This window comes from Takifugu rubripes, chromosome 2 (genome assembly GCF_901000725.2).
Source record: "Takifugu rubripes chromosome 2, fTakRub1.2, whole genome shotgun sequence".
Taxonomy (NCBI): domain Eukaryota; kingdom Metazoa; phylum Chordata; class Actinopteri; order Tetraodontiformes; family Tetraodontidae; genus Takifugu; species Takifugu rubripes.
The window spans coordinates 10,613,799-10,637,690 of NC_042286.1; the positions used below are offsets into that span (position 1 = coordinate 10,613,799).

General features: G+C 43.0%; 4 protein-coding genes across 6 annotated transcripts; 2 read left to right on the forward strand and 2 right to left on the reverse strand.

Annotated features, from left to right (window-relative positions):
* Positions 1 to 595: 595 nt before the first annotated feature.
* On the reverse strand, positions 596 to 5,644 carry spint1a (serine peptidase inhibitor, Kunitz type 1 a). Its single transcript, XM_029832805.1, has 10 exons — positions 4,890 to 5,644; positions 4,315 to 4,472; positions 4,089 to 4,230; positions 2,763 to 2,930; positions 2,525 to 2,572; positions 2,128 to 2,259; positions 1,989 to 2,037; positions 1,726 to 1,898; positions 1,589 to 1,648; positions 596 to 1,497 (listed from the first exon to the last, which is right to left on the reverse strand). Exons 1-10 carry the CDS (start codon positions 5,311 to 5,313, stop codon positions 1,313 to 1,315), a joined length of 1,539 nt encoding a protein of 512 aa, XP_029688665.1. The 5' UTR covers positions 5,314 to 5,644; the 3' UTR covers positions 596 to 1,312.
* Positions 5,645 to 8,074: 2,430 nt separating this feature from the next.
* Positions 8,075 to 12,870, forward strand: ppp1r14d (protein phosphatase 1 regulatory inhibitor subunit 14D). The gene is made up of 4 exons (XM_011616352.2): positions 8,075 to 8,506; positions 12,023 to 12,103; positions 12,253 to 12,285; positions 12,457 to 12,870. Exons 1-4 carry the CDS (start codon positions 8,327 to 8,329, stop codon positions 12,523 to 12,525), a joined length of 363 nt encoding a protein of 120 aa, XP_011614654.1. The 5' UTR covers positions 8,075 to 8,326; the 3' UTR covers positions 12,526 to 12,870.
* Positions 12,871 to 12,938: 68 nt separating this feature from the next.
* On the reverse strand, positions 12,939 to 16,961 carry zfyve19 (zinc finger, FYVE domain containing 19). Of its 2 annotated transcripts, none has more exons than XM_011616366.2 (11): positions 16,770 to 16,961; positions 16,560 to 16,681; positions 16,403 to 16,456; positions 16,152 to 16,318; positions 15,861 to 16,003; positions 15,611 to 15,719; positions 15,306 to 15,521; positions 15,046 to 15,122; positions 14,793 to 14,894; positions 14,553 to 14,701; positions 12,939 to 14,346 (listed from the first exon to the last, which is right to left on the reverse strand). In XM_011616366.2, the coding sequence occupies exons 1-11, from the start codon at positions 16,821 to 16,823 to the stop codon at positions 14,268 to 14,270; spliced, it is 1,272 nt and encodes a 423-aa protein (XP_011614668.1). In that variant the 5' UTR covers positions 16,824 to 16,961; the 3' UTR covers positions 12,939 to 14,267. The 2 variants fall into 2 exon arrangements, with proteins under 2 accessions (XP_011614668.1, XP_011614662.1); XM_011616360.2 differs by having other exon boundaries at positions 15,306 to 15,533.
* Positions 16,962 to 16,985: 24 nt separating this feature from the next.
* On the forward strand, positions 16,986 to 19,945 carry bub1bb (BUB1 mitotic checkpoint serine/threonine kinase Bb). Of its 2 annotated transcripts, none has more exons than XM_003962582.3 (9): positions 16,986 to 17,121; positions 17,712 to 17,880; positions 17,982 to 18,041; positions 18,112 to 18,256; positions 18,351 to 18,547; positions 18,637 to 18,800; positions 18,920 to 19,113; positions 19,199 to 19,299; positions 19,406 to 19,945. In XM_003962582.3, exons 2-9 carry the CDS (start codon positions 17,741 to 17,743, stop codon positions 19,668 to 19,670), a joined length of 1,266 nt encoding a protein of 421 aa, XP_003962631.1. In that variant the 5' UTR covers positions 16,986 to 17,121; positions 17,712 to 17,740; the 3' UTR covers positions 19,671 to 19,945. The 2 variants fall into 2 exon arrangements, with proteins under 2 accessions (XP_003962631.1, XP_029688670.1); XM_029832810.1 differs by having other exon boundaries at positions 17,014 to 17,121; positions 17,716 to 17,880.
* Positions 19,946 to 23,892: the final 3,947 nt, after the last annotated feature.

Below are 23,892 nucleotides of genomic sequence, written 5' to 3' on the forward strand. Positions count from 1 at the left end.
ACTTGACTGGAAGAAAAGGCATCCTGCATGCTGAGAATACGAAAGTGCGGCTCCAAGTTTTCTGTAGGCCGATAACTTAACCTTTAATTCACTGTGAACACGAAGAAATGCAAAATCGGGATAGTAACTAGGTAACGCGTATTCCAATTTAGCCACGCAATAAGTGTGAACCATTTAAGTACCACGGCCGCCCTCTGGTGGTAAAATGCAACAGTGCATCTATAGCCAAGGGAGGAAATGTGGATTCACGAGTAATTATTGTGTTAAATGTGCACAACGGACTGCTAATTTTATTTAAATTTATGGTGGATATAGTATTATAGCATTACAATTGTGTCAGTTTTGAATCTTAAAAGTGAGAGGAAAACCTGTAATTCTTCTGTGGGACACGCCTTTGCTTAAATTTGCGAATGCAAATGAAATGTGTTTGATCTTGAACATGATTTTGATCTATGAAAAAGAGAAGCAAGCTAGAGTCATAACAACAGGACATGGAATGCATACCTACCTTTTTACAGCCTGGATGACGTTAGACATGGTTGTAGTCATGGCTCATAATTCAACATAATTTCTATTTAACAGGGATGCATTAGAATAGTTTGGAATTCTGTTTATTAAGTATAAACATGACTTACAGAAACCTGTAAGATTAAAATGTTGTCTACCCAACAAGTTTTCTTTACAAGACATCATTTAACAAATATATAGCTTGTCCTGAAAAGACAACTTAAAAACTATTGAGAAAATAACTTCAGCTTCTCAAAAGTCTAGGATTATGTACACTATAGAGCTTCTACAAGATCTCCAGCATAACAGTGGCATATGAACAGGGAACATTGTGGGAAAACCTGGTGCGGCAGGATTTTGGGAATGTGGATGGATCACCAATATCACCCACACAATTCCTGGAGGATCAGCTTTATAGAAGTGTGAGGAACTGCCTGACTTAGTAGCTTCATTTAAAACAAACAAAAAAATAATTGTCACTCACAAATATTATATGAAACATCACAATAAAAAAATAATTATAATTTGAACCGGTCTTGTCATGACATCCGGAGGTAACCAACCTCTGACCCCTCCCTTATATCCTGAGTACAAATGGATGTTTGACCGCGTTAAACACAAGCCAGAAATAAAACGCATCACATTTCATCATTGAAGACTGCCTTCGGTGCACGTTTACCGCTGCTGAACGCATCCACAATAGGAAAAACTAAAGAAAACAAACAGTTCCAGATGCTTGAGTTTGTTCAGTGGAATGATGCATCTCTTGGTCAGGGTGCAGAGGTCAAAGGTGAGAAAGCAAGGGTCAGATTGGCTTCGTGGTGGTGTTATAGACCAGCCGCTCTCGGTCCTCAAAGGTAACGGGGATGGTGTTGACTGGGACGCGCTGGTGCTGCCCCGACTTCCTCCTTCCTTTCACCAGGCAGTACGCCAGGATGGCCAGCATGATAAGGATGGAAACGCCCAGGAGGGCGACGACCGCCACAACAGCTGTGAAGGTGATCAGAATGTCAAATGTTAGGCGTAAACTCGCTGGTTGTCCCGTCAAATCTCCCTCCAGTGACACTGATGTCAAGGTTACCTGTATTTTTCTCCGACACCGCGCGATCAAACTCCTCCTTTCTTGCAAATACGTCCTTTTCTGAAATAAAGAGTTCGCCGTCAATTTGCTATAAATGGATGCGAGCGCTCCTGAATCTCCCGATGGCGATAACCAACCTGTGACGCCGCGGCAAAACTTCATGCAGGATTCCGGAGACTCAAATCTGTTCTCGTTTCCTTGGCATCCCCCGTAGTTGAAGCGTGAACATTCCTGTTTAACAGGGTTGTAGTACCACTTGGTCAGACTGTCCCTGCAGCCCCCCGTGTCAGGAAGCTCTGTGCAGCGCACTGAAAAAAACAGCAACAAACATGGGGGGGGGGAGGGGGGGTGAAGAGGCGGCAGCGTGAACCTCCGTGTGACGGCAAGACGTTCGCTCACCTTTTGTTCGTTGACTGGGATCTGCAGCAGGATGTCGAAGGTGTTGTTCACTATCAGATACAAGAGGGGTTTATTGAAGCCATTGGGCTATTTATTTATTTATTTTTTAAGTAAGCGGAGTTTGAGGGGTCGCTGCTTACGGTCTTCGCATTTCTGCTCGTCCGATTTGTCGCTGCACTGTGGGGTCGAGTCGCACTCCAGTCCCGGAGCCAAACAGCAGCCGTTGTCGCAGGTGAACTGATCTGTGGTGCAGGGAGCGCTGCATTGTTCACCTGGAAAATAACGGCACCCGTCAGTTCCCCAGGACAGGAATTACTGTGGCGAAGCAGCTCCGCGGCAGCAGCGAGTTTGCAGGAGCTAGTGCAGAATTCTGCCGATCACATAAATAAACCCGAATGGAAGCTCATTCAATGCTGATGGTTAATAAGAAGGGAATGAGTCACATTCAAATCTTATCGCATGATGCCTCCAGGGGATAATCCACATTTATGTTGACACAACCTTCCAGTGTTTTTGCTAGAATAACAGTTCACCAACCTTGGTCTGTAGGAACTGGCAAGCCCCTGCCTGTCTTACTCGTTTTTTCTAGGAAAAACAACCAAAAATCAACATTCAGCCATTAAAAGTGACGTGGTTTTAAAAATTAAGTCGCTGTGCTTCAGCAGCAAAATTAAAGCAAACTTAAATTCTATGAAGGTGGACATCCAAACATGGCACAAAAATGGGAAGAATGACAAAAAGTCCGCGTACGATAACGACAACACTGAGGACATACCTGAACCAGAGCAGGCGTTGGTGCACTCGTCTTTGGAGAGATAGTTGTTGAGATTCTCTCTGCAGCCCCCAAAGATGAACTGCTCACATTTCTGCGAGGCTGCGTTGTAATGCCACCGCGGGAAGGAACCGCGGCAGGGCCCCACCTTCACTGGAGCCATACAGTGGTCTAGCGGTACACAACACAAGAGAGTGCGTTTAATCCACACTGATGGGGCTGCAGTTAGCAGTCATACTGTGAGAATGTTCCCATAACTGTCCCATCATAGGTGATTCTTGAATCACAAGCTGTCTGATTGTAAGATCATAATAAAAGGTCAAAATTTAAAGTCAACCGATGACTCTCTAAGCAGGCTAGAACCACGTGAGCTAAGCTAAGTAGCGGCGAGTCAACAACAAAAACAGTCCCAGATGACCTCAGTCACACATTAACAAAAGGAGCATTTGTTGTTTTGGACCCAAAATCCTGTGTGACTAATTGTAAACAGTTTGGTCTCATTTCTGATGCCCCATGTTGTCTTTTGTTGTCTGAGCCTGGATGACGGCAGAAGCGATTGCGCAATGTCGAGACCAACGAAACGGCGGAGAGGATGCGGGATTAGCTCTAACCAGCACGCAGCTGTGAGAGACACGTGAGAAAAAGGAGCTGAAACCGCCCTTCCATGGCCGATTCCTGTCACCTTTATAAAGGAGTCTCTGTCAACAGTGTTCCACTCAAGTAAATGTCTGACCATATTCACAACATGGAGTGTTAACAATTAACCCCGTCTTGGAAACTTCCAAATTCCTCGCCGTGTCTGCCACGGGAGGCGCCACACGGACCCCAGAATGCAGAAGAAATCTTCGGCACGGCTCATGATTGAGAGGAGCGCGAAGTGTCGCTGCTTGTGTAACTTCAGCTGAAACCAGATGAACAGGTTTCGATGAGTCGGGGGTGGAGATAGTGGGACTAGAGCGGGCAGCCCAACGACAACACTGCTCATTTTCTTCTGTGGGAGAATCCTCAGACATCAACACGCTGACGTCTTTAGCACCCCGCGGGCTCAAATTACACCGTGATGCCTCCTGTAAAACTCCGGTGTCCCACGTTTTAGAGCCATTATCTCTCTATCTTGTTATTTCACCATCCGGTCCACAGGAATTAGGTGAGCGTGCCTCAGCAGGTTTCATCACAATTAAAATGGCATCTAGCAAATAACGCAAGAACCTAACAACACCCCTCCCCCATTCTGAGAAAGGCCCCAAAAAAGACGCACGAGGGCTGAAAATGAGAAGTGTGATGTGTTGGAGGTTTCTGATGGCATCCTTCCTCAATGTGGATACTCACGCTCAGACTGCTCGGGCGTGAGGACCAGAACCGTGACCTTGATGGAGTCCGACTGGCCGATGGTGTCCGTGACCGTCAGCTGGAACTTGTACATGCCAGACGTCAGATTCGACACCATGATCTGGTCCTCGAAGTTCGTTTTCTGCATAGCGACAGACAAATACCCCACGATTACTGATGGAAGTCCCTATATTTCCCAGAGGTCGGGTTCCATCTGCCGTGTCACCTCGATGACGGCGTAGGGATACGCAGTGAGCATTTGCCACTGGTAGGACAGGATCTTCTTGTCGTCTTTGCTCGCTATGCCGTTGAGCATCACTGCTTCCTGGGGCTGGACGACCCGGTCCTGGCCTCCGTTGGCTACGGGCGGACGGTCCGAGTCATCTGGAGAGAAAGCGTGATGAGTGTGTGAACCCAACAGGAACATCTGGAGCAGCAATGCAGTCGCCAGGTAGTGCCTGGAGAACGAAACCCGAACCGGGGACCACAATGACCCGACATGTGTGAACACGCCAAGCGGAGGGATTCAAAACTCAGCGCAGCCTTTCCAGTGGACCAGAAACACTTGTGGTTAATTATTTGAGCAATGAAATAAAAGTTTCTCCTCAGTTAAGATCAAAATCCACTCAGGCCTGCCTTTGTGTTTAATGTGGGCGTGTTGTGGCACTTTCTGAGTGCATTAAACACTGGAACAAAGGAGGAACGAACCCCCATCTCAATCATGTCTACAGACACATCAACGACAACAATGAGCTCCTGAGCTCAAATGCAACTATCCGAAACGGGCAGGTTTGGACCTACCTGGGAGCAGATCCACTGCGAGATAACTCTCATACACGGTGTCCTGGATGTAGTTGATGAAGCCCTTCTTCCTGACGAAGCGGCACACATATTGCTTTTTGTACAGACAGTCAAAGAGAAAGCAGGAGCTGATCAAGCCTCCCTTCTCCTCCTCCTCCCCCTTTGCTCGCTCCATGAAGGCGACGTTGCACTTCGGGTCTTTGCAGCAGGCCGCCACGCAGTCCCTGTACCGGCCCAGTTTGGGCGACGACAGGTACGTGGCCCCGTCCTTCACCGACTCGTCCGCGTCGAGGATAAAATCATCGCGACCCTTCTTGAATTTCTCCAAGCATCCTTCCCCAGTTTCTTGGCCAAAGGAGGAGTCGAGCAGCAGCGTTGCGATCAGGACGCAACACGCTCCCAAATGTCCCTTAAGCGAATTCATTCCTAAAATAAAGAATTACGCGGTTAAATAAAACCCGCAGAGCCCCTTTAACGACTAAGAGCTGGGTAGACGATTTTAAAAATCCAATAATTAGTTAAACGGTGTAGTTGAGAATTTCTTAGGCCGGAAAAGCAACAGGTTTGTTCTTCTTCGATAACGTCCCGGAGATGAATCAGGTATCGATCCAGACGCTCATCGATCCTCTGTTGATCTGACCTGGATTGATCACAGTCGCGAAAGTCTCTTATTAAACCTGACCTGTTTGGTGTCGACGAAACACTACCTGGGAACTCGACGTGAGTCACCTGAAAGGTACAGGAAGTGAAATTCCACTCGTTCTATTGCCACTCCCAGTTCTCCCAGTTCACCCATACCACGACGGGGGCTCGAAACAAGATAATAATCAATCACATGAGGCAAGACCGATTTTGACCCACATTTAAGGATTGGAATGTTTTACAGCTAAATAATCAGACAACAGGAAATGATTACAAATTAATCAAAACTGCGCACAGAAGTTCCGCGATTAGCGCGTCAAAGTTTATTTAATTCCATTCACAGTCAAATTGGGCCCTAAATTTGGCCCAGGGCTTACATGTGCATTTAGAAAGTTTTAAAAAGGCTATTCAATGAGATTATCTAATTCCAGCCATTAATTGTAATATAAAAAAATGTCTAGCAGTCTGTTAATGACGTCATGTCGACCATTGCGGCTATATATATATATAAACTTTAAATTGAAAACAAACGAATAATAATATAATATATATAATGTTAATTTATATGTGTAATCTATTTATATATGTAATTTATATATGTTTATTTATATATATAGTGTTAATTTGAATGAGTTAAACCCACATCAAACCCAAAGCAGATTATTAGTTTTAAATTTAAAGTTAACATTTTAATAAAAAATACTGGCAACACATCGACACATATTAAATGCATCTGAAGGACAATCTTAAGTGATTAAAGCGATTTTTGGACTCATGACTTTAAAAGAAATAATCATAAATCCAAATATTGAAATAAAATTCCTGGGGAAGTGAATCTGTTTGTACCACTAGATGGCAGCATCGCGCACCCAGTTTGCGGAAACGGCAGCAGTAATCGCCTCTAATCCAAAAACATAAAAATGTAAATTTTGCCAGTTCATGCACGCGAGCTGTGTGGACAGTTAAATGAATAAATAAATTTCTTTATTTTGGCAGCATTCTATATCCTCTCATCGGAATCATTAGGTGAATCATATTGAATCACCTGTTTACGGGCTGTGATGAGTCACTGAAAACTCATCAATGGGAAAATATGAATACTGACATTATGTAAATCTCCTGGTCAGTTGTAATACAACATAATTACTCCAGATTCCACAGGAATAGAAGCTTTTAAGGTTACTGTGTCAGTTTTTTTTTAAAAGCATCATTCTCCTCACCTGAGCCGGAGGTTGAAAAACTTGAATTTTCTCCATTATTTCATCTTTTTTCTAGCAGCCTGGTGGTGCAGAAGCAGTCAGCATAAAACCTGATGAATGAATTTGTCTGTGTAGAAAGGTGAGCTGCTGGAGGCCCTCAATAATTCAGGGATTGTAACAGACGGCGCATCAGTTGGCCCAGGTTTGGTGGTTTGATGCTGTTTGTCAAAACTAACACTCAATCTGACATCATCATCATCATCATCCTCATTATTACGACAATAGTATATTAGAATGTCTGGAAACTGCAGCTTTGTCCTTGCTGTTGCAACTGTAGGTGTTTGGCCAGAAGGTGCAACAGAACAACTGTTGACTGTTGATATTTGGCTCCACACACAGCTCACTGGCAGCTTTGAGACCGACTTATAAACAGCGATCTCCTCCTCATCTAGTATTTATGACGGTGTAACTTGGGAAGCCAATTTGACTTCAAGGCTTATTAAACATGCACCTGATAACATCTGTTATCAAAGAAAAGATGGGTATTACACAGGAGGAACCTTAACTCTCCTGTCAGGGGGACCCAGGTAGTGTTGCAGGTGTCTGAGCAGGCGAGAAGCCCGTGCACGTTGAAAATGCTGCAGGCTAGTTCTTCCAGGAGATTCTGAAGACAAAGTACTGAATGGAGACTGGGTAGATTAATAGATACCAGACACCTCCCCAACAGGTTTTTATCATTTTTGCTCATAACATTAGCATAAATGCTAATCCTGACCTGTAAATAAAGATGGAGGGCATGAAAACCCAGTGACCACATACACCAGATGGGATAGATGTTTAGTGATTGATTCACTAAAACAATGCAGTTATTCTTCTCATTTACTAATGACCACAAACTCCACATGGTGACATCACACAACAGCGGCCACATGGAGCTACGACGGACACTCTGCAAATGTCTTCTCTTTCTATTTGACACGCTCTTGCACCTGATTTAGGAAGTCTAAATGCAATGTCTGAGTTCTCTCCGTGCTTCGAGGAAATATTGGAGATAAGCACAATTAATGGTAGCCATGTCCCCCATGGGAGGTGGCAGCCAGAGAGCTTTTATCTGGCCAAGCAGAGCTGTTTTATATTTTCGAAATTCAGTCGCACATATTGGCAGAGCCGTATTCCTGTCTTGATTACTGTGTTTTTATTGGCGCAATTGACCTATGCAACAATATAAAACACGCTGCAAGATACATGCGCACACAAACACACACGCCAACCAACACACACTGCACACTACACAGAGGCATATCTCATTACCATTCTCCTGATAGTGCAGCCAGTGGGTGTTGCAAGAGAAGGAGGAGTGAGGAAGAGAGATAAAGAGAGAGAGGGAGAGAGAGGCAGGGAAAGAACCAGAGGCAGCGTGAGAGAGAGAGAGGGGCAGCACGGACGCTCGATAACAGAAGACACACATGGGAGCAGCAGCACACAGGAAGACCTGAGACAGAGCAGGAGGCTGCAAAACAAACGTGCCCGAGTCGGTGAGACTTCCTCCTTGCGTGTGTGCGTGCGTGCGTGAAGACTCCCGAGGCCGTGGCAGCTATGGCGTCAGATCCCGGCACCCAGTCCAGGGTGATGTTCCAGACCGTGGACAAGGCGGAGGAACCGGCACATCGAAAGCTGGGCAAGCTGACGGTCAAATACAACAGGAAGGACCTGCAGAGGAGGCTGGATATCGAGGAGTGGATCGACGGGCAGCTGCACCTGCTGTTTGACTGTGAGGTAAGATGGGGCTGGCACACACACACACACACACCAACACACACACATAGAGATGGAGAGGGGAAAGAGCAGGGGAGGAACTGCCCTGCAATGGGCTTTTCTCCATGTATGAAAGATTAAGCAAGGAACTGAAGTAGGCGGGAGGCAAGTGGAGGCTTTTTTGGCTGCAACGTTTGGCACATGCTGGGTTGCCACATCAACAAGGTTTCAGTATCAGCTGTTGGACAATGTCACGTTCTGTCACGATGAGATCACATTGTTTCCAGGCTGATGGCGGATGGCTGCCATGATATTCTGGATCGTATTCCTGCACCTGAAGGACGGAAGCACATTAATTAAAGATCAGAATAAAGTTCTGCAAATGTTGACACAATGTCGTCATTGTTTATTGACAAAGTATTAACGAGAAGTGTAAAAATGTGATTAGTGTTCTAGGAAGGTGTACTTAAAAATGTCCCATTATCACCCATAATTCCCTTACAGCACCACACCTGCATAATGGACTGTAATCTGGTTATGTTGTGGGCTTTGTATTGATTTCTTTGGGATTATCTGAAAGGAAACCATGGCAACAGATGTTTCAACAGCCACACCAGACAGGAGCGTGCACAATGGATGAGGGGTGGCTTTTTAGGAGCTCGAGCAAATGACGACACAGTTGGGATGAGAATTCCAACGGCTTCGCCATTTCCTACCGGAAAAGGCGGAGACAAACAGGTTTGATTAGATTTTTAGGGCGCTTTGGTTATCGCCGGCCTGTCGCTGCAGAAAATCCCATGAAGATGGGAGTCACCCTCCTGCAGAGGAGACATAGTCTAGTGATGCCGAGAAATAGGAGCGTGCAGACATCCGAGGATCAGAAATAATCCTTTTCTAAAAAAACACAAAACGGTTTACTCAAATTCAGCAGTGACAGCGGAGCTCTGAAACTGCTGTTCTGCCTTATGATGCTTATTTCTCTCCATTAACACCCCGAACCCTCTCCCCGGTGGTAATGTACGATTACATGCCTCTAACACTGAGTCTTACAAAAACAGATCTGGAACCTGCATCCGTGGCCTCCTTGGATCGTGTCCCAGAAACATACATTTATGATTTCACATTTGCAGCATTTTCATGCTGTGGCACTAAAATAAACCAGCATGAGGATGCGAGGGTGTGGATGGTGCCCCCCCCAACAACCTTATTCTGAAAATAAGGCTTGATGTTTAGTGCTGTTGTGGTAAAACCTGGCCCGGAGTCACGTTTCTGACACACGGGCGTGTTAAAATGACGAGCTCACTCTCCGTATGGGATGGTCTGGACATTTGCATTAGCTCCTGCTGTAGATGCAGTCATGGCCTGTCCTCGTGCACGGCCCAGATGGATGAATTTTGCATACGGTCAGGAGAGGGTTGCACTGTTGCTGCTCAGACTCTTCTGCGTGGAAGCATTTACCATCAGTTCTCTGTGTCACCGCCTTAATTATTTAAGCCCATTTCTAATTCATACAAGTGCTGTCCCAGTCTGGAGCCTATGGCTCCATTGCAAACTTCACACCTTTACAGATACAAAGGAGGACATGAAAATCAGCTTTCTGCTAATTTTGGAACTAGACAAGTTTAAAACTCAACCATTGACTAGCATGAATGTCCTCACTGAACCACAGCACTGTGATCCTTAAATCCGCTCTGCTGATGTTAATGAATGTTTTCATCTGGTTACCTCGACATGACGTGAAGAGGAAATGGGAAAAAGGACAATAACTTACTTGCAGGCTGGCTTCTTATCGAGTCAGCTGAATTTCCTGGGCACAGTTTCCTTTACAATAGAGAAACAAATGGGCATTGCATGACAACACTGCGTGTGTGTGTGTGTGTGTGTGTGTGTGTGTGTGTGTGCGTGTGTGTGTGTGTGTGTGTGTGTGTGTGTGTGAGTTTGTTGATTCATTATTCATAGGCCCAAAAAATGTTTAGTTTATAGGGTAAGGTGAGAAAATTGACATGGTTTATATGCTGTGCAGCTGATTCGACTAATTTCTGCTAAATTGGGTCAGAGTGGTAATAATTTGCTACCCAATGCTTACACATTAACTAGTTTTGTGTTTCATTTAGTGTCCTCATTTGCTGTTTTGATTCCAGGCAAAATTATGCTAATCTCCTCGAAATTGTTCCATTTGTTTATGTTGGAAAAATATAACACCGAGACACACAATGCACATCTGTCATTACTATCTTTGTGGGGACTTTCATATCCATGATATATACTGTATTACCCAGCTCCTTACCCTAACTAACCCAATGACCCCAACTCTAACCCTAACTTAACCCTAAATCGAGCCTCATCCTGAAAACCAAGTCTGTGGTGACAGCTATCATCGGCGTTCCCCACCCACGCTGAGGTGCAAGATTATTTGTGTGACATCTAACGATGCCTAAATGAGCACCAGCATCAGTGAATCTAACCTCAGCTCTCAGTTGTTTCAATGTCAGCGTTGTACAAGGATGCATTATAGCAGAAACTCTTCAGGGCAGGAACATCAATACCCGCCGTCATCGTGATGTTTTTGACCGATTTGTCCTTTGGGTGTTTTCTAATTAACCTTGCTAAAGAGCACTCTTCCTCCGACAATGGAGGAAACTTTCATCAAGTGGGAAATTTGCCATTTGGTTGCTGCTGAAAAGGGACAATGTTCGAGGTGCAGTTTCCATGGTGATACACTTGTAATTGGTCTGGTCTGCAAGACAGTTCCTATTTAGCGCTCTTGTTTTAGTCATGGTACCATGATCAGCACTTACAGGCACTTACACAGCCGCACATGTACAGCAGGACCGCAACACTGTGCTGCGTGTCCTGCAGACATCAGCAGAAAGACGTGAGGCGCTCCAAATAGCCAGCTTGTATCAATTAGAAGTGGGCACAGGGGACAGGGTGGTTCCGTCTAATCTGCCACTCAGCAATTCCACATTGATTAGCTCTCTCCTCATCCAGAATGCCGCATGAGTCCTGACCTGGAAGCCATGAAAACAACAGGAAACTATCCCTCACTCACAATTTCTGCTTGTCAGAATCTGCAACTGCTGACTCCACACATGTTGGCGGGCAGGGTTTCTCCAGTGAGCATGGTCCATTCCTTATGTAAATGCTGATAGGTGTGAAAGGCCAAGATGTGAATGAATTACTTTACTATAGTGGCCTTCTACGACTGGAAATTGCACTTTTGCTTATATGTCGATCGTTTAATGTCACCGTTAAATATTCCATTCAGTCGATGTGTAGTTGAAACACTTAAGGCAAATCTCTGCATTGATTTCGTATAACATCCACTGCTGCACTGGTTTTTTTTTTGGTTTTTTTTACATTTTTTCTATTATTTTTATAATTATTTTTAACTGCTAATATATCGCAGGTGGATGACTGTTAACAGGCTTTATTGTGAGGCATAATAGTGTGTACATGGTCTTTTAAAACAAGCCTGTTTCTAGCAGCAAGAGTGAAATATTAATGTCAGACCTGTTGTGCCTCATTGCTTTTCAGGAAGAGGAAATTCCAGAATTAGAAATTGATATAGATGAGCTCCTGGAGCTGACAGATGAGGGCCAGAGAAGCCGGTTGCAGGTACGAAGGCGGGTTACAGTAAAAATAATCGTGCTTCATGAACCTGGCCTTTTTTTTTTTTTTTAAATGGTAAACCTGAGATTGCATGGCTATTTTACAGCATCTGACCCTTGTGTTCTCAGCTGCTCTGTGTTTGTGTTCTTTGATAGGAGCTGCTGCAGGAATGTGGGAAGCCTAAAGAGGTAAGACATTTATTTAAACAAAAAAACATGTAAAAATTTAAAACAGAGTTCTGAGAATAGCTTTTTACTGCCTGCAACTCTGTGAGGGGCTAGAATTTCTGGTATTACTAACACATTTTTGACTATCAGTGAGTGGAATTTACAATTTTTTTTTTTTTTTTTTCCTGGTAGGATTTCATCAACGGGCTGCTCTACAGGATGAAGGGTCTACGCAAAATGTCAGGTCCCTTGAAAAAATAGTAACAAAAAAGGTCAATTTGGAGACTCATTTCCTCCCCCATTTCAGCTAGCTCCTGTATGTTCGCTAAAAGGCTCCCACTGTCTTCCACACCTCGTGGTATCGAGTACGAGTCTAACAGCAGATAAGTTGGGTTTTTGAAATGGTTTATTTTTATTTGTCACTTTAATTTATGGACTACCATTTTGTCAAAACTACCAATAACGCACGTGATGCACCATGCTTCTGTACCATCACGTCTACCACCTCCCCAAGACAGAACAGTTTTTGTTGGCTATGTATGTACATAAATATTTTTGTTCTGATAACAGTGTTGTATGTCTGAATAAAAACGTGTACATTTTCAACAGCGTGTTGGGTTACATAACAAACACCAGTAGCATGTGATAGTGACAAAACTGACACTACAGTATCGTCACGTATTCCCGCCACATTCTGTTTATTTTTTCCATATTTTAAATTGCCACCATCAATTTAAACAAATTACACAGTGACGTCTTATTAGAACTCTTAAGCACTATAAAAAGGTCGTACGTAGGTCTGCAAGACGGGAGAGCATCAGCACATTGTTCCCAGAACACAAGCTTCACTTTTCTGCTGTTAATATTTCAAGAGTGATAAAAACGGAGGCGCTGTCCACATGTGGGAGTTCAGGAGTAAACACAGAAACGGGAACGTCCATTAAGTATGGATCCATTATCCTCATCTGTCCATTTCCTGTTAGTGGCACGTGTCCGACGTGGTCAGAAAAGACAAAAATGGTAACGGCCACGGTATAAACCCTAATGGTGCAAGAAGCCCCCAGAGAAGTGAGTAATTACAGTCCATCCTCAGTTTGCTGGACAGTAATGCACACTGATAAACCCGCTCTTAGGCCTTCCCTCTGTCACAGAGGGTCGTTAGGATCAGGAACATTACAGTCACTGGCTTGGTTTCCTCCAGCTTTCATGGCCACTCAGTCTGACAAAGCATTTTTGATGAGTGCTAAAAAAAAAAACGGAACGATTGAAATGCTTTAAAATAATAATAGAACCGCAGCGCTCCGTAAAGCCTCTCACACTTTAATTCTTTATCATTATATTACAACAATACACAAGAGGCGACACTTGCGTCAGACTTGTAGCCAAACATAGATGACAGGAGCGACTGAAGCGTGTGCCAAAAGAGAACAAAACCCTTTGTAATCCTTTTATATACAGACTCCAGCGCACTGCTCTGGTTCAGGGCTGACTGTAGTTTGCACACCTTCACACAAGATGAGCTAATGGTATGTCTGCTTCCTGGGTTGGTTGTCAAACTTTCAATAAAAGTGCATCCGTTTTAAGTCTTCGATAGCTTTTTAAAGTAGGACAGATGACGTGAAACGAGACCGTGGACATCTCCGCTCAGCTTGATGGCTTAAATGGCTTCTGTTTGTAGAAGTTTTTAGTTCAACTATAACACTAACAGTCTTGCAGCCTTGGCCTTTATTATTTAGTTTCATACATTTATTAATACAGTTATTTAGTATTCATATTATCTATATTTTGAACATGAATGTATTTATATTAAGTGGTTTTCCATCTTGTCAGTCTGCTGCAGACAACACACATTCACACCAAAAGACAATTTAGATTCTCCAAACAACCTAATGTGCAGGTATTTGGACACTCCATCACCAGTGTTCTATCATTAAAAATGAGTCTGAAGCACAGGGCTAACAGCATTTGGGCCCTGCCAAAGCACAGCCAACAGTACCGTCTCACTACCGCGTCTTCTTTTTCTTTGGTGCAGTGTAGCTTGTAGTGCGATGCTCCATCCTGTCATATTTATCATGACCTTCCCTGGAGAGAAGATAAAGAGAGTGGATCGCTAATTCATCACGCTAAATACTTTATAGTCCTGCTGCTTAACAGCATGGAAGCAGCATGTCTACAGTATATTTGGGTCATGGCAGCCAGTCCCTATCAGAGGCACAAATCTTGCAGATATCCATACAAAAGCTTTACCACAAAGATAAAAATGTGTTTCTGGCAGGATTTTAGACTACCTGAAACAGCGGTTGCAGTATAGGTCTCCGTCACAGGAGTGACAACGAAGGGTGGCGTCTTGGTTACAGATGCAGCACCACGGAAGCTCTTCCTCATCGCTGTCTGACGGCGCAGCGGCAGGTGAAACTTTACTCTGCGGAGCTGGAGTCTTTACAACACATTAAAGCAACAAGGCATTATATGTTCGATGCCGTTCTCCAGAGTTTTAAAATGACGGTTTTGGGTTTGTTTTTAGTTACCGATTTTGCCTTTTTCTTTTCTATGTTCTTTGGTTTGTTCTGGTCCACAACTACCGGTATGTTGTAGCCACTGGCTTCATCCAATACAGCTTCTTCAGATAGCTGAAGCAAAAACCATAAACACTTCAACACTCACTCTTCAGAAATCAATTATTAAAAGAGAAGAACAGAAGCCCCTTGTGGTCTACCAAACCTTGGGTGTTGTACAGTCAGAAAACAAACACCTGTGTAATAATAATAATAAGAACCAGACCTGTTTTAATACTCTCATGACAGCTTCTTCCTCAGTCTCTTCATCACTGTCAGGATGCTGAATGTCAGCCAGAGTAACTAGAAATGAAAAATATACATGGTATCAAAAAAATAAATAAAAATAAAACAAAAAAACAATAATTTTGGACAAGTAAATCATCTTAATGTGCAAAAAAAAATCCTATCACAACCTTTTATTATTTATTTTAGTTATTTTTTTGACAAATGTAAAAGGTCTGGTGAGGACAAAGTGTGGCCTACCTTTCTCTGGATCTTGATCTTTCAGCTGTGCCAACCTTTTGGCCATTTGGAGAATGTCATTTTGAGAATGCTGCTCCTTCTTTAGCTCTTGCATCGCCTCTTCTAGCAAACGGGCCTTCTCGGCCTCTGCCTGCTTGGCTACCTCGTGAGCCTCTGCTAAATTATCATCCACTGCTCCTCTCTCAGCCTTGCTGAGATCGTTCAGGCCATCAACACCTGCAGAGGGTCCAGTAAAGTTGGACAAAAGATGTGTAAATATGCAGTATAACATAAACTAAATGTTGCTCAAATTGATTTGGTTTTACTGTATTCAGGATTAATCTGCTGGTTGTCTATGGAAACTTCCTCTCTCATCTGATTAATCAGATCATTGGCTTGTTCAGTCTGAGTCTTGTGTTCAGGGGGGTGGTGCATCTTTACAAATAAGCAGAAGAAGAAAAATAAAACTGTGCCAAAAAAGAGGAGGTACAATTCTTTACAAACACATTTCGCTACTTATGAGTCCTATATTTAAATCCATAATGTTAGAAACTCCTGGGAATGCAGTTTGCTCACAGGTGGTGGAGCTTGTGATGGTGGAGGCTGACCCCGGAGAACAGCCAACCGGTCCTCCATCTCCTGAACAGAAGGAACTGGCTGACTGGGAGTTTTCAGAGCAGCAAGTCGAGACTCAATCTCTCTCTCAGATTGGGCTTTTTCTAAAGAAATGGTCAAAGGCTCGAATAAAATAAATAATACTAACACACAAACAACATTGTTTTAGTTCTAAGGATTAAATTAAACTTGGACAGGATTTATTTGTCATTCAGCTATACAAGTAAATTGCTAAGAAGCTCCACTTTTTACTTGGCAGAGCGTCGTCCTTGAGCCTTTGGAGTCTTTCAGCAATAACCTGGTCCTCTTTACTCATTCCTTTTGTTGGTGGTGTGTTTAATTTGTTGTTTTTGCTGCCTCCGTGTGCAAAAGACGTTGTTGACTGTGACTGCTGTTTTGCCTCCAGTGCAGCAACACGTCTATGGAAAATGCACTTGTGTTAGCTAAGAAAGAAAATATACCTTGAGACCCCCCCCCAGCCCCCACAGAGGTGGTATACTGACTTCTTGTAATTTTCAGGAGGAGACCATTTTCCATCAGTGGTTTTGGATTCCCCACTATACATCAAAAAAGCATAGTAAATAGAATTTTATGAAGATGAAGGTAATTATTAATACACAAACATCACATTTGTGAGATTCTGTAAAGGTTGACGTTTACCTGGTCAGGTTACCATGACATTGCTTGCAGACCTTCTGTTGGGTGTTGCCACAGCGAGGCACCACAGCACTGAATGTCAAACAACTGGAGCAGAAGGAGCGGCGACAGTTTTTACAGCCCATCTGTGGGAATATCGTCACATTAAGTACAGCGTCCACGTTCTTAAAACGTCAGTTTGTTGAGCAGTGCAGTTGAAATGTCAAATCATACCTCCTTTTTGAAGAGACTGAACTTTGATGCACAACAATAGCAACGGTTGTCCATCCTGATACGTGTAGAGTCATCGAGCAGATGGGTAAAATATTATTTACCCTGGGTGGCAGATACGATGAAAGTGCCTGGGTAAAAATTGATATTTTACAGCTAACCACTGTCTTTATCCTGTCTCTAAAACCAGGACCCGGAAGCATACCGGAAGTTGGAAACTTACGTATCTTCCTTTTCTTACTCTTCCAATCAGCTTGCGCAGAATTGTCTCGCGGTCCCTTTTCAAAACACGGAGTCCACTGCTGATTGTCCTCGCTGCGAAGTTGTATTTGTGAAACTTTCAGAGATTTCAGAGGTTTGCAATTGACTTTATTGTACATCACATTATCAGATCAGCAATTTGATTTTCAAGTGTAAATCCTCTTTCCAGCTATTATTTCAATAACATAAGTGATCACGCTAATGATAGCAAGCTAGTATTAGCATGTCGAACGTCCTAGCGTAGCCCTTTCATTAAGGTTTGTAAGAAAAAAGACCTATTGACCTTATCGGGACAAAACAGTCCCCATTCAGTTATTGCAAAGCTTTATATACAAGCCATTACATTTTAATTCGGGTCTATAACCCACATCCTACAATAATAGACATATTATGTTGTCACGTTGCTTTGAGTGCAAGAGTCATTCAATAACATACATTGATATTTGACCTGTTTCTAAATATGTCTAACGTAGTAGTATAGTAATAATTAAATATTAATATTGACAAACTTATTGCTCTTTAAATACAGACTACTTTTTCTATTCATTACAACAATGTTGGCATACGTGATACAGTGGTTTTAGTATAGTTCTCCATTACTCCAGAAACAACCATTTAAAAAAAAAATTTCCATCTGAAATCTTCCAAGAAAATTTAGATGATACTGACCCGTGTGTCTGTCAGATAGGAGCGAGCGAGTTTTAATTTCCACGATGGCAGAAGCAGATGTGGAATGGGAACTGAGCAAAGAAAACATCCAGCCACTCCGGCGGGGCAGAGATATATCAGCCCTACACCAAGCCCTCACTCATCTGCAGGATGGAGACAGCTCTGCTGTTAACCAGCAAAGACAGTATGGATAACGATGATTATTAAATACTTGCTGTGTATTTGAAGCTCCTTTCTAACACAATTTGACAGTTTCTTAATGATTTATGGCCTCATTTTTTTAAGGGCCTTTGAGACTGAAGTGCGAATGTATGATGGCGATGATCCACTCGATGTTTGGGATCGGTAAGGAAAATATGTAAAGAATACAGTGTTACACAGAACACTATGTCTATGATGTCTTCTTTCTTCACAGGTATATAAAGTGGACAGAGCAAACATTTCCTCAGGGTGGCAAAGAGAGCAACCTTCATACATTGTTGGAACAAGCTGTAGCAAGATTCACCAATGTTGAGAAATATCACAACGATCTCCGCTATGTTGAAATCTGGATTAAATTTGTATGTGTGATATCTCCATTTCCCTCCTTTCCCATCACAAATAACGTGATATACTTTTTTTTTACATTTTACTTATCCATATTTATGTCTTTAGGCGGAAAACTGTCCAGAACCCTTGGAAATTTACAGGTACATGCAAGTGCAGGGAATCGGAGTGAGGCAGACTTCCTTCTACATTGCCTGGTCTGAGGAATATGAGAATCAGGGCAACTGTCGTGAAGCAGACCTGATCTATAAAAAAGGACTCCAGGCGTGTGCAGAGCCGCATGAGAAACTGCTGCAGTTTCACAAGTATGGAATTACGCATTCAAATTTGTGATTTATTTGTTTAAAAAAAGGGGGATATTCATAGTAAAGGCATGACTGTTTTGTGTTTATAGGGCGTTGCAGGCACGTGTGTCTCGTCAGGTGATGATGAACTTGGAACAGGGAGATAGTGATGACGAGCCAAAACAGACTGAGAGGGTTCATTTGGCTGATCTCAAATATAAAGGGAAGAAAAAGGCTATTAAACCGATCAACAGAACCGGGTCTGCAATTAGGAGTAAGTGTATCGTGTAATTGTGAATACATAAAAAAGGCCAAAAAAGTCATTTAATATTGCTTGTTGGTATATTAAATATGCTTTATTTTAATATTCGATTGTTTCCCTTTTTTGAGCAGATGTTGCTGGAGGTCTGCAGTCCCATAGTGCTTCTGTCCAGGGTAATGCCTCACAGAGCCGCTTGGTCATTTTTAATGAGAACAATGCTCACACCAGTTGCCCACCAGAGCCCAAGTTAGAGGCTTGGCCAGCTCTTCCTACCATCAAGGCAAAGGAGAATGAGCAGAGGCCTGAAAAGTGGTGTAATGTCAAGGTGTGAATCATTAAAACGTTTCTGTTGATTTACTTTAAAGGGTCACACCAGGACCGGCAGTGACACCGCTGTATTGTCTTTTTAGGTGCCCCTGAAATCTAAAATCGGACACACTGTTATGGCCCCGCCACCTTCCAAACCAACCTTTCAGCCATTTGTGGAGGAGTCAGATGAGCCTCCAACAATGTGAGTGACCACCGTAATCTACAAATACATACAAATGCAATTATTAACAGAATTGTCTTTTATTTTATCTCAAGCTTTTCACCTCGCTTCATCTCCTTTCTGTTAGGACACCGTGTAAGATCAACCCAGCAGTGAACAAAGTCCTGTCACTCAGAAAACCCTGCAGAGAGGAAACGCCTCTGAAGAGGCTGCAGGAGCAGGAGGCGGAACCAGGAAAAGCGCAGGAGCAGAGCATGTACTGTAAAGAGCTGCTGCTCAGCGGAGCCGTCGAGTTCTGCTTCGAAGAACTGCGCGCTGAACGCTACTTTAAAAAGGTGGCCGAAGAGGTCAAAGGTCGGAAGGGTCACCCCGAACCCAGTACTTCAGTCTAAAGCCATTAAATTACGCACCTCTTTGTTAACATCCTCCTCCATTTAGACTAGCATTCTAGTACTGTTACATGTGTTTTATATTTTAGTGTAAATACTTTGTTTATGCATATTTTCTCTCAATGAAGACAAAATCAAAATGCTTTTTGGAAGCTCTCTTGGTCAGATTCATTTTGGATTTCTCAAAATAAGGAATAGAATAACTGGTGATATGGTTCCTACACATATCTACTGCTGAACTTTTTTGTTTTCTGTAAATACATGTTTTCTTACCACAAGAGAACTTTTGACATCTTTTTATTGCATGCTCGGTTTTTATGTCTCATACATTTAGATGTTTGAGGGTTTGATTTTATACATTGTACATTTGGAGTGATTCCAATCACAGAATTATGTTTTACTACTGTGTCACTGTGTTCAATAAACATGTTGAATCTATCAGCTGAACAATCATGTGTTTGTTATTTAGACCTCAGCAAGTCATTTTGATGTACTGTCAGCAGTGCACGTGTAGAGGGAAGCACAGGCTGTGTCTGTTAGTATTTGCATCTGTAATTGCAGTATTTACAGTAGGTTGACTAAGGAATTCTAATTAAATATTAAATCAATTAGTATTTCTGCTTTTCTAGGTAGAAAAAGGGATTTTTATGCATTTTTCTTCACCCTTCCACTGATAAGGCATTCATTAAGACTACATTATGTATACATACAGGTCATTTCCAAGGTAGTTTTCTACCGAAGGAGGAGTGGGCACTCCTTCGAGGACAGCCAAGTACGGATACTGGCCAGAGAAGACCGCTGGTTCGAAAGGGGGGTCAAGGAAGCTATCCATGTTAAATTGGAGAAACCATCCTTAAACAGAGGTGGTGGCCTGAGGCACTTCCTATCACCCACATACAATGCAGTCCTCCACTCCTTCCAACAGCAAAACAAACATTCACACCATTCCAAGAGACCCAGTGACTCATCACCATGTGACCCAGCAGACAAAGGGGAGACATCTCAACAGAAACTAGGTGAACGACCCGACCAACGACCCTGCTAACGACTCTCAGGTGACCACCCAGATCATTAGCATGCAAATGGTCCACAGGGGCTATATATTTTCAAGCTCTCTCCCCAGCGATTTCAGAACTGAAGAAGCCTTCTGGATAGAAGGCGAAACGTCTTCAAGAGAAGAAACCCAGTCCAGTTGACAGAGAAAACTACCTTGGATACAATGACCTGGATGACTGAGAATTTACACAGACATCATACAGGTCATTTGTTAATTATTTTCAATGATTCTGCCTTCTAAAGAAACCTAATTTACAGTGATGATGGGATGCACGTCTCACGCAGCCTGTCGCAGGACTTTGATCAGCGGTCTGAAGATAGGCGCTCTGCTCATTAACCAGTGGTGGGCAGCAGGAGCTTCGTTTATCCCCGAGAGGTCACTCCCATGCGGGGGGTTGCGAGCGTTTACAGTGCCGGAGCGTCAGGCTTTTATTTCACACTGGAAATCTGAGACTGGCGGCAGAGATCGTTGCTGCCGGTGAGTGTGCAAACAGCTTAAACGTTTTGTCAAAGCAGCTGGAACTATGATAAATGGCAGACAGCGTGACAACACCCCCCATCACCACCATCACCATTATAACACATCATAAGCATATCATAATGCGTCCTCATTGGCTCGCTGTTTGGCACGACATATTAAAGGCTCATCTCGTGTGACCCTGATGCCTCAGACAGAAAATCTATATCTTTCTCAAGCTGCAGTCGATGGACCCACTCAAATAAAATATTCCGTGTGGCAGTCGGAGTCTTGTAAGGAAGCAGCTTCTTTTCCTTAGTGTGCTTTGGAAAGGCCCTCAGAGAAGAATAAGAACACCCAGATTCAGCACAAGCCTGAGATTCAAGTCCTTGCACTTAATCCATTTATGTAGTTTATACTCACATTTACCAGCTCACAAAAAAAGATCTCTGTCACGTTTCTACTCTAACTTGCTTAGAAATCTCAAGTTGTTTTAAATCAAGGTCAGAAGGAAAGAGCTCACATAATGCAGCATCTACATCTTTGCAGAAAATAGTATGGAAAGTGTTCAGCGCCAGGAAAAAAAAACACAGCTGTAATGGAATTAACTTAGAGCAGCCCAAACTTTTGACCTATTTTCCCCATAATTCATAATTAGGACTTCTATAATATTCACCAAGCGTAATGCCAAAGCAACAGCTCCAGACTGTCCATGCACTTTTTATAGCTTCCTGCAGGCTACTTTAAAAAGGCGCCGTGTTGCATGTGAGAAAGTGTCCATTTATTCAACATTTTCGCATATTTTGCCATAATGAAAAACCAGCGTGACATTTTTCAATTAGTACTCAAAACTGACTCATACTAATAGCTTAATATTTTAACTCAGTGTGCATTTTTATTGACTTTCCATCCTTTTTTCCTCTGGTGGAATATCCATTTATATAGGTTTTACCCTCAGTTTTACTGAATTAGAATGGTTATTTCATAAGAATTAGATTTGCTTCAGCTCTAGGGGCTGAACTCTGGTGACCTCTCGGTGTAATCCTTACACATTCATCACCTAAACAATAGAATTAATTGAAATGTAAAGAATTTAAGCAGGATTCTTTATGCGGCCCCTGGTCAACTGGCTTTCATTTTAATGACACAGTGGTTTAAGGCTTCCCTGGTAATGCTGTAAGCCCCTTTTTACATTACAAACATTTTCCTCCATATATTTCAATAGATGCCAAGTGCTTTCTGGAGATGCTTTAGCAGGTTTAGCTATTAAGCTGCAACTGGATTTTTGAATTAAATATTTTACTGTACCGTATTTTCACGACTATAAGGCGCACCTAAAAGCCTAGAATTTTCTAAAAAATCTACGGTGCGCCTTTTAACCCGGAGCGCCTTTTGTATGGATTACGGTAATATTGGTTAATCGCGGCTACCGTAGTCAGTAGGCGTGGCCGAGGTAACAGCAGTAAATTCAGTCCCAAACCATTTCTGTCTGTAAAGACCCCAAAATGGCTCCTCGCAAGAGACGCGCTTTTGACGCAGAGTTCAAACTGAAGGCTATCAGTCACGCAGTTGAACACGGAAATAGAGCAGCGGCAAGAGGATTTAACGTGAACGAATCAATGGTGCGGAAGTGGAGGAAGCAACAAGACGACCTGCGCCAGGTAAAGAAAACTCAACGGAGCTTCCGAGGAAACAAAGCATTAAGTGGATTAACAAAGGAACTCCAGCCGCTAGATATTGGTGTCAACGGGGCATTCAAAACTAGACTGCGAACTGCGTGGGAGCGGTAGATGACGAACGGCGAACACACGTTCACCAAGACGGGGAGACGGCGCCGAGCGTCATACGTCACTATCGGCCAGTGGATCGTAAATGCCTGGGCATCGACCGTGGTCCGAGCTTTCGGGAAGGCAGGGATTGTCACTGAAATGCCAGACAACACCAGCGACACCGACCCTGATGACGACTTTGACGAGACGGAGCCGGCCATGTTGGACGCCGTATTCGCACAACTGTTCAATTCGGACACCGAAGAAGAAGAATTCGAGGGATTCCTGGATGAGGAATGAACTGATAAAGTGATCTTTACGTGTTTCATTTGTGTGTTCACAACTTAACAAGGCTGGTCATACTGTGAATATGGACATTACCGTTTGAACAACGTTGTTATATTGCTATTGTTATATTGCTATCGCTTTGCACTACTTCGAGAGTTCGAGTTACCGTATATTGTGTTTGCACTAACGTTTGATTTACCGCAACGGTACTACGTGATAAAAATGTTGCACTAAATCGAAGATTTATTAAACTCCACTTGTGATAAAAATGTTGCACTGCCTGTTATAACTCGCTGTTATTAAACGAACTGTGTTACGCAAAAACACTACGTCACTCGGGGAAAAAAAATAAAACAGCTGTTTATTCGTTTTGGGAGTGAATAGAGTTGTGAGAACGACGGTTTGTATTCTATTAATAAAGTTTGACTGACTTATCTGGCTGTTTTATTGACATTCCTTTTAGCGCAGCTCGATCTAGTGAACGCGTCATGAAACCACAGGCACTACGCAGTTTCTATGCTATGCGCCTTATAACACGGTGCGCCCCGTGTATGAAAATATTTCTAAAATAGGCTGTTAATTGAAGGTGCGCCCTATAATACGGCGCGCCTTATGGTTGTGAAAATACGGTAGTCAAAAGAAACATGCATGACCC

Bases quoted from the DNA above. Each gene is read 5' to 3' on its own strand.
- spint1a (XM_029832805.1), bottom strand. From the start codon at position 5,313: ATGAATTCGCTTAAGGGACATTTGGGAGCGTGTTGCGTCCTGATCGCA. The intron at 4,473-4,889 runs GTAGGTCCAAAC...CTTTCTCTCCAG, and splicing joins CGCAGTGGATCTGCTCCCAG to ATGACTCGGACCGTCCGCCC. The intron at 1,498-1,588 runs GTAACCTTGACA...TCACCTTCACAG, and splicing joins GGTGTCGGAGAAAAATACAG to CTGTTGTGGCGGTCGTCGCC.
- ppp1r14d (XM_011616352.2), top strand. From the start codon at position 8,327: ATGGCGTCAGATCCCGGCACCCAGTCCAGGGTGATGTTCCAGACCGTG. The intron at 12,104-12,252 runs GTACGAAGGCGG...GTTCTTTGATAG, and splicing joins GCCAGAGAAGCCGGTTGCAG to GAGCTGCTGCAGGAATGTGG. The intron at 12,286-12,456 runs GTAAGACATTTA...TTTTCCTGGTAG, and splicing joins AATGTGGGAAGCCTAAAGAG to GATTTCATCAACGGGCTGCT.
- zfyve19 (XM_011616360.2), bottom strand. From the start codon at position 16,823: ATGGACAACCGTTGCTATTGTTGTGCATCAAAGTTCAGTCTCTTCAAA. The intron at 16,319-16,402 runs GTCAGTATACCA...CATTTTCCATAG, and splicing joins CCTCCTGAAAATTACAAGAA to ACGTGTTGCTGCACTGGAGG. The intron at 15,534-15,610 runs GTAAAACCAAAT...CCAACTTTACTG, and splicing joins GCAGATTAATCCTGAATACA to GACCCTCTGCAGGTGTTGAT.
- bub1bb (XM_003962582.3), top strand. From the start codon at position 17,741: ATGGCAGAAGCAGATGTGGAATGGGAACTGAGCAAAGAAAACATCCAG. The intron at 18,042-18,111 runs GTAAGGAAAATA...CTTTCTTCACAG, and splicing joins CCACTCGATGTTTGGGATCG to GTATATAAAGTGGACAGAGC. The intron at 18,801-18,919 runs GTAAGTGTATCG...TTTTTTGAGCAG, and splicing joins AACCGGGTCTGCAATTAGGA to ATGTTGCTGGAGGTCTGCAG.